The sequence below is a fragment of the Athene noctua genome, chromosome 1, assembly GCF_965140245.1.
Source record: "Athene noctua chromosome 1, bAthNoc1.hap1.1, whole genome shotgun sequence".
Lineage (NCBI taxonomy): Eukaryota > Metazoa > Chordata > Aves > Strigiformes > Strigidae > Athene > Athene noctua.
In genome coordinates, this window is record NC_134037.1 from 108,260,358 (window position 1) to 108,284,523 (window position 24,166).

Sequence of the window (24,166 nt, forward strand, 5' to 3'; positions counted from 1 at the left end):
AGTTCAAGAACCAAATCAAGGCTGAAAAACTTCAGCTGCTGCTGCAAGGTAATGATGGTGTTAGCCTTATGCTGAGCTAGCCCAGCATGCTGCGGGCCTGCTTCACATAACTAGGACCATGGGGGAGACAGCCCTCCTCAGCTGGAGGGCAGTACCCAGCTGGAAACCTCCAGGAAGTTGTGCAGGTAGCTTGGAAATAGAGGTGAATGCTCCGGGATTCTAGAAACCATGAGATTTTGTAATTGCTTTCTGCTTCTGAGACTGGCTTGCAGTGTTAAGCAAGGTTTGAGAGCTGACTTTTCATCTTACTCAGTATTTAAGACCAATTCAACTTAGCAGTAAGGTTTTCTTTTTACAGCCTTTTCTCTTACTTAGTTTTTCATAAGGTGGAGTGGGTGCATGTAAACCATATCAACTTCTCTTGCTTTAAATCTGTTTGCATACATGGAACAGCTTTACAAACACACCCTCTGTTTGTAGATGTTCAAGAAGTCCCTGAATATGTTTAGTACAAGGATGAGGATGTAGTATTTGGCACTGCAGCCCCTTACTTATCTACACACTCAGGTTTTTCAGAAGTGTTCTGTATAAAGGTAGTCTGAGGGAGGGGGAAAAAAAGGGAAAACGACTAGGAAGAATAAAAACCCCTATTGAAAGGCCATTACAGCTTTACTGCTGAAGTACAAGCAGCCATTAGACTTGCCGTCTAGGTGTTACATTCTTACAGTACACGTATAAGCTTTAGATGTAAGATGAATGACAAGACGGAACATCACTAAAGCATAAGACAATACAAGAGCTTGTGTGGAGTAGTAGTCCTTTTGGTGAAAGACAGTTCACAGAAAAAACACAAAGGATAGAAGCAACTTTAAAAATGGTATTTCACACTCTACAGACATTAATTCACAACTAGTTAAATACAAAGCTCTACTGTGTATTTAACAAAAATACTTCAAAGTTGACATGTCATATAACTGGAGTTAATACAGACAGCTACAAGGTGGGGAGTCAGGGGAAGCAGCTGAAAGGGAGGGGGGGCTGTAGTTCCAAGTGCGAGTTGCTGCTGACTACATGCACGCTGCTGGACATTCGTGTGGCTCTCAAAGGTGGGTTCTGCAGGCTCCGGCTCTCTCCTGCCCCAGCACCAAGCTTTGCTGTGTTTAGCGTCTCCTCCCCTGCCCACCCCAGAGCTGGGCGGGGCGCAGGGACACACCTGAGGGCAGCGGCTTTCACCGGCCCTGCGCGCTGCCAGCAGCCGGCACGGGAGGGGGCAGAGCCGGGACAGAGCCCCGGGATCTGCCCTGCGGTGATGCTCCATGCTGCGGCTTGCGAGAAGGTTGGGGGACAGAGCCGGCCAGGGCCCACGGGCAGTAACACGGCAACTGACCAAGCTTGGATCTAGTTGCAACCATAGACCCATGCTGTGCTTCATCCTTTTACAGAGTCCAAACGATGATTTAAAAATTTTTTTTAAGAATGCATGTATCCTCCTTTCATCTGGCACCCCGAATGCTGCATTCAGTGGTATTTCCAGAACGCCTAAGGGAAATCTTTCCAGGGCTTGATATTCAGTGTATCAAATGTAATACCATGGGTAAAGACCTGCACACAGGAAAATTCAATTGCACTTTTTTTCCCCCTTCCAACCAACAGTGGAATGTGAGGAAGTGTTGCTGACTTTTGTCATAACACCTAAATAATATCATCCCTAGTTACACCAGAACAGAGGGAAGGCAAGAAGATAAGGACATTCAAAAATAGCTTTTTATCCTAATCAGTGTGGTAAAGCCAAAAATGCTTAACACCTGCCTCTAGCCAGACAAATACCAGGAGAAAAAGTAACATCCATTAAAGCATAATGTAACAATGTGGGGTTACATGACAGAAAAGGGGAATTGGTGATACATCTGCATCAAGACTGATTAAAATAAACCTACTATTTGGCACTATTTTGGGAATTGGGTCTTCTGTTAGCATAGCAGAGTATTTAGGCACTAGTTAGATATGAAAGAAGTCTATCAAACCTTAAAGTATTATATTAAATATCCACACAAACATAGGAAAGTTTTGACTGGGTTCTACTTCTGTCCCTTTATTAGGTCAAAAGGTGAATGCAAGTGTGTCATAATAAGCCAATGTCCTGCAGCTTATTACACACCAAATCAAAAATATAGAAAATAAATGATAATCCTATCTACTTACATAAAAAGGTAATTTTTAGAGTAAGTTTCCAGACTTGCACAAAATATGCAGAAAACTGCATACAATCAGTTTCCATAAGAACAGCAGTTTCATGTAAAAGGTGGGTCAACCTGCTAGCCAGATCTACTTTACCAAAAGCTCTGGAAAACTGACACTTGAACACTGAAGGGCCTGTCCTGCTGTCACTGACATGGTGAAACACCCACCACCACCAGGATGAAGCATTGGAGAAAGCCCCTCTCCTTCCCCTGCCCACCTTTGCAAATCACTCTGTGACAAGATACAGAAAAATTAGCTCTATTAGGAGTGATAGTGATTTAAAGGGTTGTAACATGTATCCAAAACTCAGTAGGAGTGAATGAGACAAGGCTGTTAAAATCATAGTTCAGTGTTCTCATCTGCAGTTGTCTTCTTCCTGGCCTGACCAAAGCAGACCAGCTGAGGAACCCTTCTGTGGCCACCCCGCTTGACCCAGCACCTGCCTCTCCCTCACTTCAAATCACTGCAGTACCTCAAGCTCCTTCCGGACCCCCGCATCTTCCTCACGGTCTATTGCCACCCAGCCCGCTACAGAGGACTCCAAAATGCAGATGAGAGGAACTACAATAGCACAGCAAGTGTAAACAGTTAGTAGGCCTGCCACATCTTTATTGCTACAGGTTTGGCAAAGGGGCAGTCTCCAACCTTGGGTGGAGTTTGAGGCAAAAGGATAATAACGGTTAAGATAAAAGGTGATGAACAGCAAAATTAGGAAAAGCAGTCAACATATTTCAGGGCTCTCAGAAAAACCTGCATGTGGAAGGTACTGAAAAAAATCTTGCACGTGGGTGGTAGGCTTGCCTCTGACCCTGAAGTAGTGCTGTGCAGTGTGTGATGGTCCCGGCTGACCTACTGGCATGAATACAGTCGTGTTCCTGCCCCATGAAGGCTAAGGCTACTACACACAGCTACCGCGACTTGTGGTTCAGTTCACAGAAGTCTCACAACTAGGGTCATTCCTTGTGCAATGTTTGATGGAGGTGAAGGTAAAGTGGTTTCTTGGTCAACAGTTGCAATTTCTTCCTTTTAAAGTCAGTGGGTTTTTTGTACCTGTAACCATAAGACAGTAAGTTAATCCAAGGACTAAGGGCTGTGCAGGAAGATGAAAACATTCTAGAAAGCTTGTCCTGTACAGATCTTATTACTGTGATCTTTAAACACATCTGACAAGACTTACTGAAAGCAACAATAATGAGTACATTTACAGGAAGAAACTCAAACCAGTATTTTCTCTGGATTAGTATTTTTACGAAAAGATTTCAATTTTCAAATTAATGTAAGGATTGTGTAAGGAGGATTCCCAATATAATTATTCTGGAGTGTAGGAGCTGCAGTTATCAGTTAGTACTTCATAAGTATTCCAGCTCGCTCAGACTAAGCACTCTTCTTAGAGAGGCCCAGAATTGCAAGGTTCACCCTCTTCCTGAAAAAAGCCCTCAAAAACCTCGCTCAGACCTTCAGCCACACTGTAAGGGTAGGATGCACATCATAACCACTGCAGCATAATGGCTTCACCTACTTCTTTGTATGCTTAGAATGGGAAAAAACACAACCACCCAACAGTGCTTTCAAGTGTTCATAAAATTCAGTTGCAAATCAGTATCCCATGTCTCAAATCAGACTCCTTTACAGAAGTATGGTACCAAAAGATTATGTAAATTGATTTTTTTTTTTTAAATACAGCTGATCTGACACTCAAGCTAAGGTAAAAATTAAAATCTCCCATGCAAAATTTGTTAACTTCAGATAAAATTTTAGTTACAAACACCAGCATTTTATTTGGAAATAGTCTAGTTTTAGACAAGGTCTTTAGCCATTTTATTTGCCAAAAAGCATTTTTATCTTCCTTTTTTTTATTAAAAATAGAATATTCCTTATGAATGTCAATCTAATGAAGATGCTTCCCTTGCTGCACCAAGCCACACATCGTAACTGAAGTCTAGTTCATTTCCTCTGTCATTGGCATCTATAATTGCAAGTCACTTACAGTTCTATAACAATTGCCCCAGGTTTAATTTCATCCATCTCCATGAAAGCAAAGCACTTGGTGCTAGTAAACCTTTTCTTAGGCTTGTAGTGTTTGAATTCAAAGAAAATAGCTGCACCTAGAGTGGAAAATGGTTTAACAGAAAAGTTAGCAATTATGGCCGAGAGTTATCTGAAAACGTATCTGCCATTAAGATGCTCTAAATGCATTGGAAGGAATTCTCTCCAACGCTTCTGTTATTTACTAAAAAGCTATACCATGTCCTTACAATGGTCACCACACTCACAACAGCTTGTACTCTTTGCTCATTTATTCATAGCCCGGTAACAGTCTGTCCAAAGAAGGTGATAAAGCAGCTCAATACCTGTGTGGTAGAGCAGACTGCTGCATTTTTCTCTTTTCATTCCTCTCTTGTCTGCAACTCATCACAATGACCGATTTGAAAGAGACAGGATGCAAAGGTCTATTTTTATCCTTGTCTGGATCTTGAGCCCTGCAGCAGCAGCTCAGGCACAGCCTGTTTGTTAGATCAGGAGCAACCCAGTGTCTACACTTTCAAAGCTCCTGGGCCCCGTTTCAGGTCTCTGATACTACATACCTTTTGTTAGTTTTTCAATGTGTTTCTGAATCTCAATGTCCACATTAAAATGGACATATGTGTCCTCCTTCCTCAAAGCCACAGGAGTATCTTGCACAGGAGTCAGATCTATCCCATTCAAATCTGCAGGAAAGAAACAGCATGAGAATGGCTGAAGCTTCTCAGACTTTAAAGGTCCTGCTTCAAGAGATTTATGAATCACTAATACTGTCACAAAAAGTTAATGCACACCTGGATTTTTCCCCTAAACTTAAAAAAAGGGGCAATTTTGCCCCTTCACAGTCAGTGCATTTTCTTTTTGATTGCAACTCAAACGTAGGTAAAAGTTCTGACATTATTTAAGATGAAAATTTGGAATTATCCCTCTTTTTATTTTTAAAAGCACATTTTTTTTGTGCTACCAGCAAAGGATTCCATTCCCTCTGCAAGCAAGACTCCAGCAGAGCTTCAGCAGCTGAACCGGCAGAATGGGATACACACTGAAGGCTGCCCTCCACACAGGTTCTGGGGGGCACAGCTGGCACAGCTTATACAAGCTTTACTCTATGCCCTGCTCTGCTGCCTAGCCTCAACGTGCATCATTATTCTTGTTTTTCCCACAGGCAGAGGAATGGTGGGGCCATGGGTTGCCTCCAGCTCTCAGCACCGGCCACCGATTGTGCTGCTCTGGCACAGCCACTACAGATGATATTGTTTCTCACTAAGCCTCTGCTGTTTACACAGGTATATTTGTCCTCTTACTCTTTATCCTCTCATTAGGGATCCCTTTTCCTCAGGTGGAGCAAAGTTGCTAACAACGTGGCCAAGATTACAAGTGCAGAGCACGTGCATCGTGCCTGGGGTACAGGCTGAGGCTGGGGCCCTGGAGCACCACTGATGCTCTTCATCCAGGGAGTGGGCTGGGACCATCAATGTTGCATCAGGAACAAACCTCCCTCCAAACCTGCGGAAGAGCAGCCTCGTATAGAACCAAGAAAAACAGCTATTAAGTGTCTTCAGATTCCTAGCAAGGACAAAATGGCTTTTCAGAATTACTTTTCCTCACCAAAAATCTTGAGAAATAAAGTATAAAAAGACACTGTTAGCAGACTAGGTGATAGCCCACCCCCACATACACACTTTTTGATACTATTTTCTACATCGTTACTTGGCAGTCACCATTTATAGGAGCTTGCAAATAGAGCACCACATGTTAACAGAAAGACTTGTCGGGAACGCAAGCCTAGCAATATACAGTCTCCCTTAGCTCTAGAAAGGAAGTGAGAGATAGCTCTGAAGGCAAGCAACAGTTTTAATAATACCTAATAAGTTAAGACAGACAAACACTTTGGTGGCAAGAAACAACAAATGTTTGCTTTACAAGTTCTGAGAAGTTCCAGGATCCAGTGTTAGAATCCTGTTGGGGTGGTATTTTTCTGTTGGCCAAGAGAAACTCAGCATGAAAGAATTAAATTTGATTAAACCCACATCTACCCAGCTAGCCTCACCACTGAAGTCATCCATCCCTCAGCTTTCCAGCATACTAGAGGCAAAGGAAGATCCACAAGTGACTAGAGAAATGGAGCCCAAAGAGCTGTTATACAATATAAAAATAATGCTACAAACCTAAGGCAACACCATAAACAAATAAATACTGCATGGTTCCAAGACTGAAAACACAATGAAGCAGTTGTATCAGTGGGGGAAGGCAAAAGTCATGTTCTGGCTTCTGCCCCAACCAGGTGACTCCTCAAATATCCAGAGAGAAGTGGAAGGTTTCATCGTTGAAAAAAATCAGATGAAGTGGAATTAGATAAAGCTTTCTATCTATACATTTTGGCAAGTAACACTTGAGAATATCACTGGGATTCAAGTACTATTCACTACCATGACCCTGACTTCTGCCAAAGAACTTGTCTGGTGGAGGAAGCACCTGATCACACATCTCAAGTATTTCATTCCTAGGTTTGGTATCCAATAGCACATCTAAAGAGGACACATATAAGGTTGCTATCACAACTGAAAATAACTAGAGGCTGTTGGCTCAGCTACAGATTTTTATATGATAAACCAAAAAAAAAAAGTCATATCTCAAAAGATTGTAAAGATAAGCAGAAGTCAAGCAAGGCAGGTTAAGGGTAAGCAATTCTGACTTCAGGGGCTTCCTGCTAAGAAATGCAAAATGGGGAAGAGGCAGATGCTCCCACTAAAAAGAGTCTAAATACCAAAAATCTCAGCCTCAAGCAAAAGACATGAACGATGCTGTCATCTGACAGTGAGAAATCCTAATGTTGCCTATCCTGGACAGAGAGAGAGGTTCTTCCAGATTCATGGAGGCTCTCAGAGGGGGAGGCTGTTAGCCCACCAGGCTTTGGCTGAAATATTTCACTATCAAGGCTAAAACACATTTTATATTTTATTTCACTTGCAAGCTTTGCTTCTCAGTTTCACCCATTCCTTTAACCCTTAAATCCTAGTAAGATGATCTTTGTTGTACTAAAAAAATTAGTTTAATAACAGGGCAAGAACGGAGACAGTAGGCTGTGGTTCACCATCTCCAGAAATCCCAGAGACCAGTACGTTGGGGAATACAAGCAGTCTGAACAGATCTGTACTTAAGAATCAGCTGAAGAAGCTGGAATAGGGATGTACAGCCTGCCAAGTCACTGATACTCAGCTCCCAGCATGGGGAGGCACCCCAGAGTGGAGTGCACAGTCTCCTGCAATGATTCACCTCCTAGAATCTCTAAAATACAGAATTTTTCCACCCTTGATTAAAGCAGAAGCCTAAAGTCCACAGTAGAAAATGCAAGTAACAACAAATATTTTTCCCAGCAGGCTGGAAAAAAAAAATAATAAAATCAATACATCTTTCAGAAAACACGCTCTCCAAACTAGAAATGAGGATCCAGGAACAGAAATCATTACCCTTTACACTGACTGTGATGTAAGGATCAATGCACTGCCCAGCATCTTTCAGACCAATTTTCTCTATGTTGATGGTGAGTAATGTCATCCCGGGTTCAGATGGCAATCTGGGTAATAAAGTACCTGGAAAGAGTAAAGCATATTATTAATCCTTTGTGTCATCTTACAGCAGAGGCCTTGCTTATCCCATCATCTCTTACGGAAGACACTGTTCTTATGGGGTTCAAAGCCCAAGGATTCATATCCCAATAGTACACAGCATGATGGGCAAGTCTGTGTGTACACACAACATCGTCTGACAGATTTCAGAGGCCATACCAAAAAATCCCAGGACTGCCTCAAGTCATATTAATTCATAAAAAACTATTGCTGTAAGAACAGAGAGGAGCTTTGTTTAAAGTGTTATTTCTTGCTCTCATGAAGAGTAATTCATTCATGGAACTCACTTTTGTAATTTTTAAGGATCAAATTGTGGAGGCTGGATTCAATCTGCAGTTGCAGGAAGTTCAGATACTTAATCAGGAGTTCCACCCCACTGAACATGACTTGGCTTCATGTTCAACATTTAGACCAGGAGAACAAGAAAGAAAATGGCATTGTGGCAAATCCCGCTGGTCATGAAGGGAACCAAAAAAGAGATTCTTAATTATTTAAATTCTACTAGCTTCTATTTCAATGAAAAGAAAAAAAAAAAAAAACAACAAAAACCAATAAACCCCCAAAACCTCGCAAGTTCCCTTCTGCCTTAAGGAAGGAGTTCCCAGCTCTGCATCAAGAACATTTAGAATCAAAACTTTGTGGTCAGAGTAAATGAATCCTCACAGTGCTGAGGAAGACAGTGCAACTGGCAAGACATCCAAACTGTTCAAACTCACTAAAAGCCACGAGATTGTCATCAACAATGGAGTAGGTTTCTTCATGCTGATTTTAGCAAAAACTGGCAGGCTTCAAGCATCTCTCCAGTATTAGATGAACAAGCACCAAGACAGAAAATGCTTTCACCCAAGATCAAGTTTGATTTAAAGTTTTGGTTTTCTAATTAAAAAAATAAAATAATTATCTGAAAGCTTGAGATCTAAACAAAGTAATAGTTTCCTTTGACAAGTCCAATACAGATTTTACTTGATACTTTTTTTCCCCTCTTGATCCGCTTGAGGAGCTGGAGAACCAAGTTTTTATCTTATTAGAGAGACTGGCTTTGCAAGAGACCATGTATTCCAGATTTCATGAGCATTCCCACACCCAGTTCCTCTTTCAGTGTCGTCAGAAAGACTTGAATTCACATCTGTGATGCAGTACATTTCTGTATTTCCTGTCCTGGCTGCTAGCAGACTCATGACATCCAAGGTACTGTGTCCACAGACCCTTCACAACATATCCCACCATTCTGAAGTAATGGGACAGGCTTCTGACTACAGTATGAGAAATGTTAAAAAGCAAACTTATTAGAGCACACCTTTTTCTGCAAAGGAGCACACACGCTCTAGCTAATCTTGCTGTTTCTCTTGAACAGGTGCTCAAAGACAGAGTTCCTATTTCAATCTAAATGAAGGTAGAAGTAAGCCGGTATTCTCTTTTGCACGAAACTTTGCTCTGCCATCTTTCAGTTGTCTCCTAAAAGCAATGTCACCCCCCAAGAGCCAAGAACAACTGTATCCTTCAGTTTTCCTATCCATCACTCAAAGGGACTAAGTGATGGGACACCTGACAGAAAAATCACCTGAAAGATGCATTAGACTGGCATTTATTATAAAGTTAGTGGTTCAAGAAAAATTATTCTATTCTTGAAAAATGCTTTCCAGAATGTGTGAAATTGCAGAGTTGCAATGAACAGAAAAGTCAAGCTCACTTCCAGCAGATAAGAGAATCATAGGACAGATGGTCTCCAAGGAACACGGCTTCCTTTCTGCCTCAGGAGGAACAGCCAAGACAGCAATGGACTAATAAAGCAGCTGACTAGCCTGTCTCATGCAAGCCACAACCACCCAAGCAGGTCTTTTTCTGAAGCCTCTGTAGTCATTTCAGATGGCAGCCATTAGCTGATGGTACCCTTTTCTAAATTATAACTTTCCTAGGGCTGGACATTGCACTGCCAGGCTGCCACCATGGCCAGGGCCTGTTAGCTTTCAGCAGGCTCACGCTGAGGCTTTTTACGAGAAAACTGCCAGCCATTTCAGACAACCACAAGTGCCAGAGGGGGAAGGAAGCATCTACAAATGAAGTGTGTCCTCCTACAAACGCATTTCATATACACAAAGGTGAGCCAACCCAACAGCCCACTGCTACCAAGACACTGGCATTCATTCTCTCTGTTCTCAAACCCTAATTCAGAGAAAGGGGAAAAATTGACAAGTCTCCTCCTAGGTTCACAAATAGAAATGGTTCACGGAAGAATCCAGTGCCTGTACAGCACTGGAATAAAGAATTATATAACCAGAAGAAAAGCAGGAAACCTTTGCTGTTAGAGACAGCAAGCCATTGGTCATTGGTCAGTTCAGCTCCATACAGCACAGAAGTCTAACTACATAAGTACTTTTTGTGTAAGATTTCCCATAAAATGTGTATTCCACTAAAGAAAATATAGCTACACCTACCTTTGGCTACACTGCAAGTCAGAATGTCTTTATTTAGCACAGCAGGACTTCTAGAGAGCTACGTAAGGTGCATCATCAAATACGACCTCCCCTTTTTCCGGTACTGAAGGCAAATGAAGGTCCACACACAGATGCCTAGTACTATGATTGTTATCAAAGACTGTATTTTGAAGGTTGAAACTAAGAGCTGAATGAAAAACATCACAACTACATGAATATGATCAAAGAAATAACTGTATATACTAAAAGGTTATCATACCTTCATTGGCTCCTGGGTTAGATGAATGGTGCAATGTGATAACGATGAAGCCATGCATGTAGAAGACAAGACCATGATCAGTTAGACAATACAGTTAGGCACTATGGATTAAAGGCATACAGAAGCAAAGAGTGCAACACAGTTCTATCCATTCAATATGGCAAGTCCACTTTACTTATAAGGCTCACCAAGAAGGTTGCAAACTGCTTTGGCTTAAGCCTCATCACCCAGAGAAGAGCAACAGATCAACCTCCAAATCAGGTAAGAACCACACTAATTAACATTCAGTGGGAACAAGATCTGTGCTCAAGCAGCACAAAACCACCTTAGGGGTTTAGATTATTGTAGCTATGGGAAAGTTTTCTGATTTTGTCAGATAAGGTAAAATATCAGTAAGTTCAGGAGCTGCTCTCACCACCTCTTAAAAGTATAGTCTTACCGAGGAATAATTCTGTAAGAAAGTATATGCACCAAACCTCTCCTCTTTCTGATTTGGCTACGCCACTTCTTCAAAAATGACTTAACTGTAAACTTCATCTGTCTATCATGAACACAGATTCCTTCCTTCTCAGGCATGCACACAATTTCTATGTCCACTGTATGCATACAGCTCTAATGGGTTGCACAGAGGCAACTGTTGGCACTATGGTAATGGTCACAGCCTTATTGACTCACCACTTCACCAAAAGCTACTTAAAGTCTCTCTGCTGTACTTTGAACTGACAGAATGCATCTTCATAAATGGATTAATCATAGTGAATAACAAGGATCAAAATAGTAAACTTCAGTAAAATATCACAATATATTATAGCCTATTTGTGAACTTAGTATAAACAACTATAAACTGTGTGTAGCTACATCAGTGTGGCCTGCAGGGATGATATTCAGTAGCATGCATTGTCTCAGATCTAAGGACAGAGACGTGTTTTCTCCAGGCGTAAGTAACGCAACACCCCAGCTCTTTTGACTGTAATTCCAGTACTAGTTTCCCTACTTGTTATCTCCTTCCTGAAATATGAAGTTTGTCAACCCACTCTGAAACTAGAAACTTGTTTCTTCTGCAAAGAAACTACACCAGGAACCAAAAGAACCTCTTTCAGAACATCTAATCCTTTACTCAGCAAGTTGTCAAAAGCTGAAGTTACAGGAAGACCTTCTCTAGAATCTGTAGGTATATCCAGTTCTACAGTTGCTTTCACATGCACAAGGATTTAAGCTATCAAAACCAAAGCTACCCCTCTTTATCTTCCCAGAGCTTGGCTTTAGCCTAAGCCATTGTCTCACCAGACTATGCAACACAAAAATAATCAGCAACAGCTTATTACATCTCTAGCACAATGTTGTAGAAGACACATTGCCACAATTTACATTTGAATGCATTTGAAACACTTCACACAGAACGGTAAAGAAAGTGCAGGAATGAAAATACTAAGTTTGAACAAGGAATAAAGGCTAATTATTTGAGGAAGATGGTACCACCCTCACAGGTTATCTATACAACTGTTTTGCAGTAAGATACTGTTTGCTGAGAAAAAACATCCACTGGTCACCTTTGTGGTTCTCCAATATGGCAATAGAGTTTCCATTAGTCTGTTGCTCCTCACCCAAACTTTTCAAATCACAGGTGGAAAAGGGGGCTTCTCAGAGACAGAACTTACACATGCTACTTAGGCTGGCATGAGAAGGCTAGTGCCCCTACCTGGAACTCTAGCAGGAAAAGAGTCTGGAGACCCTGCTCCAGCTCCTCCTTCCTCATCATCCTCCTCAAACTCCAAGTGTTCCTCTTCTCCAGGTGCTAAAATCTTCCTGTAAAACAGAGAAAGAAGAATGAGACCAAAAATCATTCATCATCTGGGTTTCAACTATAATTCAGCATCTAAGTATAGAGCAGGGGAAAGATCCTTTAAAGTAATTTCATACTTGTTATGAACAACTGCCTGTACCTAGAGACTCTAACAGAGTCTAGCAGGAGCTCAGCCCAACCAAAAGCATAGAGTCTAAAACCAAGAGACAATACTGGCAATTTCAGAGAGATGTAGGGATGTACCAAGTCCTGACTTTACCAAAAGCATAGATTGATTTTTAGTGGTACCTAGACAAACAGAATTCAAAATACTCTTACTAACCAGGTTACCCAAAGCAGTAGAGCAAGTAGGTGGCTCTAGAAATTCTAGTGTTACAGATGTACACCAGGTTCCAGGCTATGCTCCCTTTCAGATACACAACTGTACACGAAGTGACACAGTTCTCTCTTACCTGAGTGGGACAGGCTGAACATCAAAGGGGAACTCCTTATTGTAAGTGAGGATATTCTTTAAGACTGCAGAGAGGGAGAGGGGAAAAATAAGAATCTGTATCCCTAAACAAGCATTAATTCTACTGCTTTACACAGCTATGTCCATTTTGACAGCATCTTCACACACACAAATAATAGTAGTTAAAAAATAATCAGATCATACAAAAAACCCCTACCCCACACTTCTCTCATATCTTAAACACCAGTACAGTCCCGATCAGAGCTATATCGCTATAACATTCACACAGGCTAACTACAACTCCATACATAATCACCACCACACTTACACAGACAGGGAAGATACACGCAGCAATAACCAAAAGCATCATGAGAGAAAGCCACAGGCTCCACAGGCTCTTTGGTGGCTATTGAAAGGAGGGTGATGCTGTTACTGGCATCAGCTACAAACAGACCAAAGTCTCCAGAACTGACACACTTAAGCACACACGTAGGCTGCACATTCAGACAGACACAGTGGGAGTCCAAGCATGCTGGTAACACATAGTTGAGATTTCTTACTTCTTCATGCATGTGTTTTGGGGTTTTTATTTTGGTGGTGTTGGGGTTTTGTTTGTTTTTCTACCCACAGATGTCTGGGCAGATTGGCAATATTCAGAAGAGACACGGTACAACATCTGAGCATCAAGCCCTAGAGACACTGACTATCCAGCATGCAGTGGAGAATGGCTTTGCCATTTATATTAGAAGCTTACTCAAGTTTTAGTAATTACAACTTTAGCTGTTATTTCCAAAAGCATTTACCAGTAAAAGCAAAACTTCCAAAAGCATGTGTAAGAAATAAGCATTTCGTGATGGCTAAAGGGCCTAAAAACTAACATGTGAACACCTGCAGGGAGAAGCACTCTCCCACCAGACAATGAGTATCCCAGATTCGGTAGGGGTAGAGTAGGTAGAAAAACTGAGTCCTCTCACTGAGCCCCACTTTGCAATAAGCCCTCTCAGAGCACTAGAAATCCCCTATACGACTACTGAATGAGAACTGTTTTAAAACAATGTTAAGATGACACAAATACCCAGAGGTACTTAAGCACCAGTTAAGTTTAAGGAATCACTGCCAGGCTCCTCTGTACACTTCAATTCAGCCAGTGTAGGGAAGCTTCCCTGTCTGTCTTCATATTCACATCACTCAGCATGAGCTCCACCATTAGCTTACCAGGCACCACATGAATGCTACAATTAATAAAGAATCCTTCAGGGAAACTATAAAGAACCCAAATAATCTTTCCAGCCTTTGCTCATACTGATTTTTTTTTTTTCCTGATTTCTATACCACCACCTGAGACATTAGGTACTGTCTGATTTCAGCTGGACACAATACAGAGACACATAAAAAGCTTTAATTTGCCTTCAGTCAGAGATGTGACAGACAAAACTGGTGCCAAGTCTCTCTCTCTCCAAAGACTTCTGCTCCGAGGGATCAGTAATGCAGATCTCACCATGGTGGCAAAGAATCACAGCCACTTCCCAACAGAAAAGCAGCTGAGGTTCAGGAAAAGAAGGGGATTTTTATCACACTCAGAATTCCCCAGCCCTTCCAGAGCTGCGTCATACCAGAGACAGAAAGTGAAACTGCCCTAGGCAGAAAAATCTCAGTAAAGCAAGATCTCTTACAGTCATAGACACGTTATACAGAAGCAATAGAAATTACAGCAGTTCTCCTCCCATCTGCCAAAGGTTGGTAAGCACTAGATTCCCCTCTTCCAAGAAACCAGTTTCTCTGACTACATGACTGAACATCTCCTGAAAAAAACCTTCTAGTAATAGATCTCAGTCGTCACTAGAGGGCACAAAATACGCCACTGATACAGCACAGGAAAAAGGGAAACCGTTTTACAGCGCCTACAATCTCGATGCTGCTTGGAGGCAGAGCTGAGCATACACCCTCCTGCAGCCACGCACGCGGGTGTTGGTACCAAAGCTGCCCACGGGAGCACGCTGCTTTCAGGCGTTCTGGCGGTGTTGGTAACGAGGGTGACGCTGAATGGCGAGCTCAGAAACACTTCTGGAAACATGACCCAGAACCTGTTGCCTTTTGCAGCTGAAAGCCGTGGATCAAGTTTTTAAAACGCCTTCAACTCTGTCTCGTCACCAATAGCAAGTAATTTTGCAAAGTTGTAATATGGCAATTTACTAAACTGCTCTTTTAAACATCAGGAGAAGTGGATGTAGAGCATTCAGCCTGGTGAAATACTTAAAAGTCACTAAGAAAAAGCAAAGCAGTAAACCAGCAATGCAACAATCATCCTTTGAGGAAGAGGAAAATCCTCTTTACATCTATCACAAGTGTGAGTTTCAGTTCATTTAAATAAAAGTAACCACATCAAGAAAAAAATATTAGGTTACGAAGAACAGGAATCTCCCTTGCAATATTGTTTAAGTCACCCAAGCTTTAAGAGGTTGGTTTGGTCTTTTGTGGGTTTTGTTTTTAAAAACACACATTGCCTCTGGGGGAAAGAGCACTTCCCCTCTGTAATACCACTGCTGAGAACAGGACTCGCAGAAAGTTCTCCATGTGTTTAACTAATGGGCAGATCCCAGCATCACGGCCTCCATTTATGTGGCTTTTCCATTAGAAATCTTAAAATACCGTTCTGCAGGGTCTCGTGCAGAAACTGCCTTTTCTTTTGTGACAGTGGACAGTATCACATTGATTTTATCAGCAGTTGGCTCTCTCTCAAGATTTCAAAAGAAATTATAAACATGAGCTGTAAGACCAGTACACACTAACTCGGTAAAGACCACTGTTCATTTTAATTCTTAATGACAGCCTATGATACCTGTACCGACTTTTTTTTTTTTTTTTAAATAGACAAAACAAAATAATTCCGACACCAAGCTCCCCAGTACACACCAGTATCTACTTCTCTTATAATACATATACACTGGGTTTGAAACTAGTTGCTTAGTGGGTAGAATTATCACACACACAGGCACACAAGATGTCCCAGCCTATCCATTTATAATGTGTATTATAACACCAGTGTAAGTTTTCACAAGAAAAGGATTTGTGAGATCCACTGTGTTAGGAATGATTTCACACAGTGTAGTCTCAAAAGAACTATCTGTATGTATGGACCCTCCTGTAGCATTATTCTAGCACAAAAGATTCGGTGACAAATCCTATAAACAAACAAAAGTAGCCAACTGCTCCACTTTCCAAGCAGCGTGAAATGCAAGCTTAAGTAGGAAAAGTTAGAACTTGACAACACAAGATATATATTAAAAAAAAAAAAAAAGTTAAATCTAAGGGCCCTGGTTGTTATAACAACAGAGTTCTCAGCCACTTTGACAGCTTCAGGCACAAAAGTAATTAAAACAAGCCAAATTGTGTGAATAGCTGTTTTCCTTCCACCCTAACAGAATGGCTTGACTTAACAAAGGAATCACTTGTTTGCATTGCCAGCCCAGATTTTTTTAGCTTTTTCTGGTAGAATGCAAGAGAAAATTAACAACACACAAATTAAAACACTTCACGGTGTATTTTATGAAATGGCTGTGGTGTTGGCCTGATTAAGATTTACTCTATTCAAGATATACTTAAAAACCACAAAACAAAGGCACAATTCAGAGAGAAAGAGGCCAGAACAATTCAAGTCAGACAGCAGCATTAAGAACATCAATGTTTAATTGTTGTTGTAGAAGCACCCGGTCTCCTCCAAGGAAAATAACTCAGTGTCTTTGAAAACTGATGGCCACACACTCTTCCTCAGTTTTAATATAATTGCTTGTTGTAGGAGGCGTGGGCGGAATACACTTCACGCTGTTGAACAGGTTTTTTGACAGCTAAAAATCAATTGTCTGACAGAGGGCAAGATAAGCCACAGGACTGCTGTACCGTAATTGAAATGTTGGCTTTTAAGGAAAGGAGTTGCAGCTGAGGGAACTGGGGTTGTTCAGTCTGGAGAAGAGGAGGCTGAGGGGAGACCTCATCGCCCTCTACAGCTCCCTGAAAGGAGGTTGCAGAGAGCTGGGGATGAGTCTCTTTAACCAAGTAACAAGCAATAGGACAAGAGGGAATGGCCTCAAGTTGCACCAGGGAAGGTTTAGACTGGATATTGGGAAGCATTTCTTTACAGAAGGGGTTGTTAGGTGTTGGAATGGGCTGCCCAGGGAGGTGGTGAAGTCCCCATCCCTGGAGGTGTTTAGAAGTCAGGTTGACATAGCACTGAGGGGTATGGTGTAGTTGGGAATGGTCAGCGTTAGGTTAATGGTTGGACTGGATGATCTTCAAGGTCTTTTCCAACCTAGATGATTCTGTGACTCTGTGATTCTGAGGTATTTCAAAGGAAGCTTTAGGTCTGTTGGCAGAATGTAAATTCTGACTAAACCCTCAACAGTCACTTCTTTTGATTTGTAGAACAGTTTGATCAATTAAAATACGATTTCTCTCCCTTCCATCATTCAGTCACTCATAGAGCATTTGTACAATGGAGTCTAAAATCCACTCATTAAATTATTACTTTTAAAATACTTTGTAAAGTAGGAGTATCTATACAAAATAATCCCAAATCAGAGGATGCAGAGGCCAGACATGCAACATAGAAATTGAGAGAGACCTAATACTTCCAGCGCATAGTTAAACCCTTTACTGTGTTATGGTTTTCACAAACCTAGCAGTCTTGTAACGCACCTTCACCTTCCATTTTTAGGGAACAGTTTAAAAGTATTTGGACTATATTTTGGTAGAGACATTAGGAAGCTCATTTCAGTGCCCTGCTTCTTGACAAGTTTCCCTGTCAAGAAGCAGGATCCTGTGCTGGTTACTTAGAGAATGGGAGTGCAGAGAAGCTCAACTTATTAATGAAGTGGAAACTCTTGCCTGCCCATTATTTATCCCCAACACCCCCCTTAATGATACATTTGTGACAGAAGCAAAATAAAACCAGCTTTTACCAGCATGAAAGAAGCTCTTCCACATCCCCTGTTCCCAAAGAACTGTAGAAATGTTAGCATTTAGGATATTATTATAAGCTCTGAACTTCAGGATGCTTTGAGAACAAAGTGGCCAGCATTATGGGAAGGAAAATGTAGCAGACAAATAGATACCTCCCACATGAAAAAGCTATTTCTGGATTGACATAGCAAAACCTGACCTGGGATCAGTTGGAACAAAACACCACCACACAAAACCCTTCAAAGACTGACTCACATCCTCAATTTGACTCTTAACTTCATTAGTCTGGTAGCATTACAGTGGTAGGTGACAGGTGATTTGTTACCATGAGCACAAGTTAAATATTTTCAGAAGAAAAAAATAAATTTCATTCTGCAAGGAGGAAGACCTCAAAGTGTTGAAATTCAGTTCAAATAAGAAATGTGCAGGTAAATTTTCCATCTGATTATATACTGTACCACTGACAGCTCAAATTACTATTTTGTGCAAAAATTAACAGCACCCAGAAAATTACTTATTTGAGAATAAAGATGAATACATTATCTGAAACATGAGGACTACTATACTTTGAAGTTACCCACATTACACTCCTTAACACACATCAGGTTTTTTTCTACATGCTAACAGATTTTTGGAAGAACCACCCAAATCCAGCTTTACTGTCAAACCACATTGTGGTCAGTCAGTATTCACACTGCTGTCATATTTTCCACCGTTAACGATAAACATCACTGACTTAAAATACAAAGATACTACTTACTTGGTTCCAACTTCTTCAGATCCTCAAGCTTAAATTCATCCTGTGATTGAGCAGACTAGGACATTACAAAGAGAGAGTTAGATCTTAGCATGCACCTTCCCCTCAAAGCTACCATATCTTAGAATAAGCATGCAAAGTACTTCCTTCATTCAAGCATGCCAGGTTACTCCAGAGCTATAATCTACAAAACCCAGATAAAATCTCCACAAAAGAGGCTAGGTGCACAGGGAAAATGGAAAGTACATTACTTCTCATTTATTGAGAACAAACTTATCCCATGGTCCAAGCTCTAATGCAAGATAAATATTTTTAAAGCAACTAGCTGTTCTTCCATTCAGGAAAACTACATACTACACACAGGAACATTAAGACAGAGGAACTTGTTTTAATTCTGCCCCAATCAAGTTGTTCTGAAGCAAGATCAGCGGTAAGACTGCACTGCAAAGTAATGGTCCAACAGGAGCATTCACAGTTCAAGACACACGTCCAACATTGCACCACTGTCAGAAATTACAGTATAGAAGATGAGTTTGACAAAACACTCAGCTAAGAGCCCACTGCAAATGGAAGAGAGATTCCCATCTCTTTCCAACTTTGATGGTGCAGTTTCCTTACCTATGTGTAGCACATGCCTGCCCCTCAGTAAGCCTATTTGACTTACTAACTCAATGGAAAAGTTTCTCATGTTTTATTCCGAGGTGGTTCACCAACAGTTTGGTAAGCTGAACTAGCCTATTCTGAGACATAAGTGGCAGAGCTGGCATAAGAAAAGTGGTGCAAATAAGAGGACTGGCACTGGACATTCTCTTTTAGGCAGAAGATCAGGTCTTCCCTATTGTGCCATTGCACCCTTGGCATCTCTTAAAGATATATTGAAAACAGTGGGTAATCTTGAGGCCTGACGTTTGTTCTTTTCTTGATTTTGCCTAAGTGTCAACAGGGACCTTCTACAAGACTACAGAAGGACAGTAAGGCAGCTACACCCATACTGTTAGAAGAATAGGAAAAGATGACCACACTCACTAACTGCTTTAATCTCTGCTAAGAAACCATAACAGAACTGCAGCAAGCAAAACACGCCCCAAAGTGAAGTGGATGAGATGTTCTAGTACCCTCACACAAGGTTATAAAATCCTTGAGTTACTGCCAAGGAATGAACAAGGAAGGCTGTTCTTGCAAGGCATCATCTCTTCAGTTTGGCAAGTTATAACGTTGCTGCATCTTCTGCTGTTGCTCTGAGATGTGACCTGACCCGTGAAGCTGTCCCACAGTGGAACACACCTGCCCTCATCACAAAGTCACTGATAACAAGTCCAACACTGTTCAAACACCCCACATCAGATAAGAATTGGAAGATGGGTAGAGCTAACCAAATAATTATTCAAACACTGTACAACCTCGAAACTGGTCAGCCCCCTTACTAGTCCAGCTCCAGCACGCTGCCTAAATTGTCACTGTATCCCAGCCTCTCAGACAATTGAAGGTGCTGCACCTTGTACAGCAACGTGAAGTACTCAGGAACACTGCTGTGTGTATCCTGATGTAAAATTTGCCTGTCACCACTCTTTGTTGGAAAAGAGGTAATCCAGTAACCCAAACCTTGCTTCAATTGATTCATCCTTCCCGCATCCAAACTCTTCTCAAAATTTCTCTCACTTCCCTTTTGTTTTGGGGATTGTGCTGAGAGAAAAAGAAATTCATTTCCATGACATCTACTTTCAGTCCAGAAAGAAGCCCAAAGAGTAGCTTCTGAATTATTATTTTCACACATTTGCCTACAGCACTGACAGTTTTCATGACTGCTGTATTTTTTTTTCTACACACACATTTTTCGTCTTGCTCTGTTACAATTTGTGAAGCCGCAGCACTAGTGCAAGGGTCACTCCAGGGATCTTTTTACTCTTGCACACAGGTTAGGAAGACAAACCAATCAGTTCTGAAGGAGGAAAGAGAGAAAAAGAACCAAAGATACAAAATCTGCAGTTAAACTCCTGTGCAAACCCTAAAACATGCTAATAAAAGTAAGCACTTAAAGGTTTTTAAGGCAGCCACCTGGGGTGTTCATGTTGACAACCTGGAGAGTCCAAGTGTTCAAGGGTTTGTTCACTCTGTTTTCAGAGGTTTTGGCAATGTCTGAAGACACTAAACTAGCTTTAAAGAGCTCTAAAGTTACCTATCACTAAAGTATGAAGTCGCATAGGAAACAGAGCTATACCTGTAAAGCTGCACTTCTCAGTTCCAAGCATGTTGCAATTTTAGCTATGGTTTTCTGAAATGAAAAAAAAAAACAAACCTTCATTTAGTACTGAAATTGTATTCTTCCACATGCACATTTTAAAAAAATATAAATATGAACAACTGCTTTTTCTTGCAACGATTTCAGATTTATTATCCAGTACCAGATCATTCAGCATCAAAAGCTTTTTTATATACCAGCAAGATTTTTCTGAAAACACAATAGATGAAACAGACATCTGCCACTTAGCTCCCCACCCACAACTCATCAACACAGATGGGGGTCATCCACTCAACAGAAACTGTAATAATGCCTACCACGTCATAAATTGTTTATAAACGCAACTGCTCTGAAATGATAGGGAAGAGAAAAAAAACCAATCCAAACCAACCAGTGTATTACCTTCTGAGAATCTGAGTGGTTTGTTCTAATTTGCCCTTTTAGGAGTCATGCCTACAGTTCCTCTATTGGGCTTCTCAGCAGACCAAATCAAGACTCCTCAGAAGTTACAGAAGCCTAGTATCTCAGCACTGAAAAAAACACAGTCCACTTTTGTGGGTTTTGGTAGGAGAGGAAGTATAAAGGTGGATTATTTTTCTAACTTTCTATTTTTGTAATGTTAAGATACTTAAACTCTGAGGAAAGCATGAAATATATTCTTTGATTCAACCTTGTAAGCTATCTAAAATATCCATGAGCAGAACTGTGAAGTAATTTCTCATTTTTGTTTAAAAATGTAAAAGAGAAGGAAGGGCTTCAAAATAGCCCACTGCTAGCAGTCTTACTTTGAAGACAATTCAACTTAAGCTTTTATGTCTCAAAATCAGAAGCTCCAGCAAGAGTCACATTTGTTTCTATTACTACCAGCTGAAAGGAGGAGTTAAGATTCCCATAACCGACATCAAATGGACACAGCTGCACAGTATATGTTACCTTGCCTGACCATCATAAGTTTGTTCATTAACTAAAAGGTTTTAGTGAAGAAAAACTAGGACTATCTACAGAGATAAGGGCCAAACAGAATTCAAAATGCTCCATGGAACATTTATAGGGCAAGAAAATCAACAACAGTGAAGCCACAAAGAAAAGCAGTTTATTTTCAAAGTAAGTTCCCCCACCCCCCCAGAAGGAAGATTAAACTTGAAATATGCACCCGTATCTCTTTTTCTCCTCTTGAATCAGACAGTATAAAAACAGCTCCCCCCCATGCTGGATTCAAGGGAAGGAAAAGATTTCCTAGAGCACAACTCAAGCAAAACTTCAAGAGTATGGGCACCTGGCAAGTTACACAGTATCAGTCAAAAGCCCAAACCTTCCCTTTAAAGGAGGGTTGCATATTAGGGTTCCAAGAGGTTTGTAGCAACAGATAAAAACTAGGCCATGCTTTCACAGCTACCTTCCCCAGTCACCTGCCCTGACTCTCCTACAAAGGGGTGTCACATCTTCTCAGTCAGCTCCTGGACCACCACTACTTTCAATAGGCTGGGCTAAAAGTTAAGTGGCTCCAGTTCACCTTAGGCCACCCTGAAAGTTGAAAGAGTTCAGGAGCTGAATCATAAGCAGATCAGACATCAATACCTCAAGGGCAGAGCTAACAGCTAGAGTGTGTAAAAGCCTCACCTACCTGATTTTCAACTGCCACCACAGGCTCATCAAAGCTTTCAAAGCTATTTCTCACCAACCGGTATCTCTTTTTGTCTTAAACACTCTGTTACAACATGGCATGAGACCAGACTTTACATCCTCACAGTTTACACTGCTACCCATCGTATGGAGGTCTTACCAAAAAATGTAGTTCTTTCAAGCACCTTCTAGGAATGTAGCACGCTATGTATATTAGCACAGGACACATAGTGTTTTCTCCTCTGCCTAGGATGCACATGTGCAGCACCGTGCTGTTTGGGCATTTTAATATAGAGCAACACGACCATATGCTTGCACGCAACATGGCAGAGTAAAAATATTACAGCTCTGTTTCTGTGGAGGTTCATTCTGTAGTGTAGGTTCAGTCACAAAATTCTACCTCCCCCAAATAAATTCTGCTACATAGCAGAGATCCATAGCTGGATCTCTAACAGAGCTTGGAAAAACACAGATTTTTGCAAAAGAAAGGAGTACGTACGGTCCTGGATTGATTTTGACATTTTCAGACCCACACTCCACACATGGGTGTTGTGGATTTACATGTACCTTCAGGCTGGATGGGAGGACACCAGGTAGTACTACAGAAGCAGATTCTCATTCCCTAGGATGAGAATGCACTACATTCATCTAATCTTAGCTGCAGTGTAACAAAAGGAATGCCTTTTATATTTGAGAACATCTGGAAAGATAAATTTGCAAAGGCAGAATGCTAAAGAGGAAGGTGTGAAGTAATGGACAAAAGAAAGGAATACAGAATCCTTCCTAGGGAAGGGAGGGGAAACCTCTGAGGTTTGCCTACAGCTCTAACATTTGCAAAAACTCAGCTGTTCCAATGGTTTTAGTGTCAGCTGCTAAGCAAAGAGCATGCCCATTCCACATTAGATCAACACCCCCCACGACTGCGGCACAGAAAGAGGGCTACCAGCTCGCAAGGTGCCAGCGCACAGTCTCCGTGCCCCACCATGGAATTAGAACATGTAAACAGATTTTCACATGGCTCTTCTCCTCCCAGTCTCACATGCAAAGCATTAAGCCCACACCGTAAATGAGGTCTCATGAAGCACTGCTCAACCCCTGTCTCCTTTGTCAATTCAGTGGTAAGCTTGGCAACACCCCTGTTCCCTATCCTGCAGATTCAGAACTGTGTATTCTTAAAACTGCCTGAATTAGGCACTTCCTAACAGAACCAAAGGTGATACAAAATGTGTGTCCTCTGGCTCTTGGGGGCAGAAGGGCAATAATGGCTCTAGAAACAGATTAATTGAAGAGAGTTTGGGAGTCTTAAAATAGTAAAGAATAGGTTTTATATGGAATCTATTGAAATATGGCAAGCTCCCAGCAGGCATTATTCATAACTATTTTTTTAAGGGACCACACCCAACCCAAAAGTTAAAAATGCAGCTAAACACTGCTATCTTTTTCAGCTGCAACTGTCCCATGCAAAGGCTCCTTTTCGCAGCAGGGAAAACATTCTGCATCTCATTAGAAAGACTGAAGCCATAATTAACTTCACTAGTTTAAAATAGTTAAGATTCAGTTTTATGTAAACTCGTGATTAGAAAGGGAAAGTCAGTTGATCTCGTAGTCAAGGTTTCTTCAGTGCAGTTGTGTGAGTAATGACTGTGCTAACTGTAATGCAGTCAAAGATGTTTGCATAAATACAGAGCCAGAGCAGAGTTTGGCTTTAAAGAGAGCTCTAGGCTGTTAGGAGACCAGTAGTTTAATGAAT

At 41.2% G+C, this 24,166-nt stretch overlaps 1 protein-coding gene across 2 annotated transcripts in view; it reads right to left on the reverse strand.

The window, feature by feature from the left end:
* Positions 1-666: 666 nt before the first annotated feature.
* The window catches only part of AIDA (axin interactor, dorsalization associated), a 30,892-nt gene continuing 7,392 nt past the window's right edge, over positions 667-24,166 (reverse strand). The window contains exons 3-11 of one of the 2 annotated variants that reach the window (XM_074897270.1): positions 20,773-20,826; positions 18,558-18,612; positions 12,843-12,906; positions 12,286-12,392; positions 10,587-10,598; positions 7,734-7,856; positions 4,827-4,949; positions 4,229-4,346; positions 667-3,291 (exon numbers count right to left, since the gene is read on the reverse strand). In XM_074897270.1, coding sequence (XP_074753371.1) covers positions 3,195-3,291; positions 4,229-4,346; positions 4,827-4,949; positions 7,734-7,856; positions 10,587-10,598; positions 12,286-12,392; positions 12,843-12,906; positions 18,558-18,612; positions 20,773-20,826 — 753 coding nt within the window. In that variant the 3' untranslated portion in view covers positions 667-3,194. The remainder of the gene's footprint in view (positions 3,292-4,228; positions 4,347-4,826; positions 4,950-7,733; positions 7,857-10,586; positions 10,599-12,285; positions 12,393-12,842; positions 12,907-18,557; positions 18,613-20,772; positions 20,827-24,166) is intronic. The other variant, XM_074897271.1, reaches the window with a different exon arrangement.